Genomic DNA, 1,945 nt, shown 5'->3' with positions numbered 1-1,945 from the left:
ATTGCAGGCGCACTCTTATATTCATGGTGCTCCAGTGATGACATCATAGACTGTCGTCAGCCAATAAGATTGTTGTGTTTGCACACGTGCTTCAGACACCGGTAACACTGATGAACTTCCCCATAGAGTCAGTGCAAGACGCAGTGTCCCGTTCCTCCTCTCAGAGAACCATGGTTACAGTCATAATTTGAGACATTCTCTGTCTCTTCAAATGAAAACACTTAAATCACACACCCCATGATGACTGCTTTACCATTTGTTCTTTATGTATCTGTAGACTACATTGTGAAATGTGGTTTCAGTCAGAATACTTGTAATCCGGATTTGGTCATCTGAATCATTGATTGAATCTGAATCACGAATCACTGTGAATCACTGAATCATTCTAATCCACAATAAAAAAAATTAACAACCTGGATCTGTAGATTGGGACAATATGTAATGTGAGCAGTGGTAATTTAACACCAGGGATTTAGCTTTGTTGTACTCACATTTTAACCAGTTTATTATTCTAAATTGTATCATAAATTAAGGAAAATGATCGGTACGTGAAACATCAGGTTAACTGTCCAGGTGTTGTCAGGATTCTGTTCTGTTTCTGTTCTGGGACTCTTATTTTGATGTTCTTTTCATCCTGTTGTATCTTGTTTCTAGTTTCCTGTGTCTCATTTGTTTCCATAGTTGCTGATTAGTTTGTTACCTGTGTATACTGTAGTTTGGTTCTTAATTAAAAAAAGAAATGAAATGTTAAAAGTAAGACTCTCTAACACTATCGTTCCCTATTCTTTTTCTATTCTATGTAGTTTTTTATTTTAATTATTATAAAAAAAGAAAGAAAAAACCCTTGCTACATGTACAGCATTAGGCTAACCGAGAGTTGTCACAGCATTTACATATTAATGCCCTTTTGATGGTTTTGATCACTTTTATAGCCCTCATGTGTAAGTCACTTTGGATAAAAGCGTCTGTTAATTTACTAAATGTAAATGTAAATATATTTATCTTGTGCATTTATACATCTTGGTTTCTTTAGTTCATGGTCAGTTATTGTCTATGCATGTTTGCCTGCTGTTGTTTTTTTGTCTTTGTTCCCTTTGGACAATTTTTTTGTTAATTTAAACACAAACTTGCTGCAACTGGATCCACTGTCCCTTCTCTGCCTTGCTGTGACAGGTGTTTTATGAAGAATTGAATTACTGAAACATACATTTAAAATCTAATGGAATTCCTTTAATTTTGTGTTATTGCCTTAAATTCTTTCTTAAAGTTAAAAGCATCAGATGTATTCACTGATCATTGAGTTTACTTCAACTGTATCACCACAGTCAAAGCTTTCTGGAAGTCATATGTGCACCAGATTACAAACCCTACCAGATAAACACAATAAGTAAACACATTATTTTGTTGTTATTTTGTTCTTTACACAGGCTATGTGGATGTAATCTCACTGCTCAGTCCTGTGAGAGTTTGTCTTCAGCTCTACAATCCTCAAACTCTGTCCTGAGAGAGCTGGACCTGAGTAACAATGACCTGCAGGATTCAGGAGTGAAGCTGCTTTCTGATGGACTGAAGAGTCCAAACTGTCAGCTGGAGATACTGAGGTAAATGGTTCTCAATCAAATAAATTAACAAAATATTCAGTGTGTTCATCAAATTGTAAAGCTTGTGATGTAATTTGATATAAATACACAGCACAGCAGTATGTTAATTTACATGCAAGCAGCTCATGATCCAGTGTTTTCAGTGTCTCTGAGTGGCTTGGTTCACAGTAAATTCTGCTCCACACAAACTCCATCTCATGCAAGTGCTGAGAGTTTGGGTCACATACAACATGGACTTAAAAATGCAACATGCATCAAACATTTCATCTTTTTTGACTGGACATCTTATTCATTTTGTACTTGATAAGTGCTGTTAGACAGCTGCGGCAGACCAGCATAAAAAA

The 1,945-nt window shown here is 35.8% G+C and overlaps 1 protein-coding gene across 1 annotated transcript in view; it reads left to right on the top strand.

Annotated features, from left to right (window-relative positions):
* Window positions 1-1,325: 1,325 nt before the first annotated feature.
* Window positions 1,326-1,945, top strand: part of LOC107575109 (tripartite motif-containing protein 14-like) — a gene marked incomplete at its 5' end in the record, with an annotated part of 31,133 nt that continues 30,513 nt past the window's right edge. Inside the window, one exon of the mRNA XM_016261516.1 lies at window positions 1,326-1,601. Within this exon, the coding sequence (XP_016117002.1) occupies window positions 1,326-1,601 (276 nt within the window). The remainder of the gene's footprint in view (window positions 1,602-1,945) is intronic.

This window comes from Sinocyclocheilus grahami, unplaced genomic scaffold (assembly GCF_001515645.1).
Source record: "Sinocyclocheilus grahami isolate Dianchi unplaced genomic scaffold, SAMN03320097.WGS_v1.1 scaffold2469.1, whole genome shotgun sequence".
In the NCBI taxonomy this organism is placed as follows: domain Eukaryota; kingdom Metazoa; phylum Chordata; class Actinopteri; order Cypriniformes; family Cyprinidae; genus Sinocyclocheilus; species Sinocyclocheilus grahami.
The sequence above is the reverse complement of the archived record's forward strand: the minus strand, read 5'-3'. Positions and strand labels throughout refer to the sequence as shown.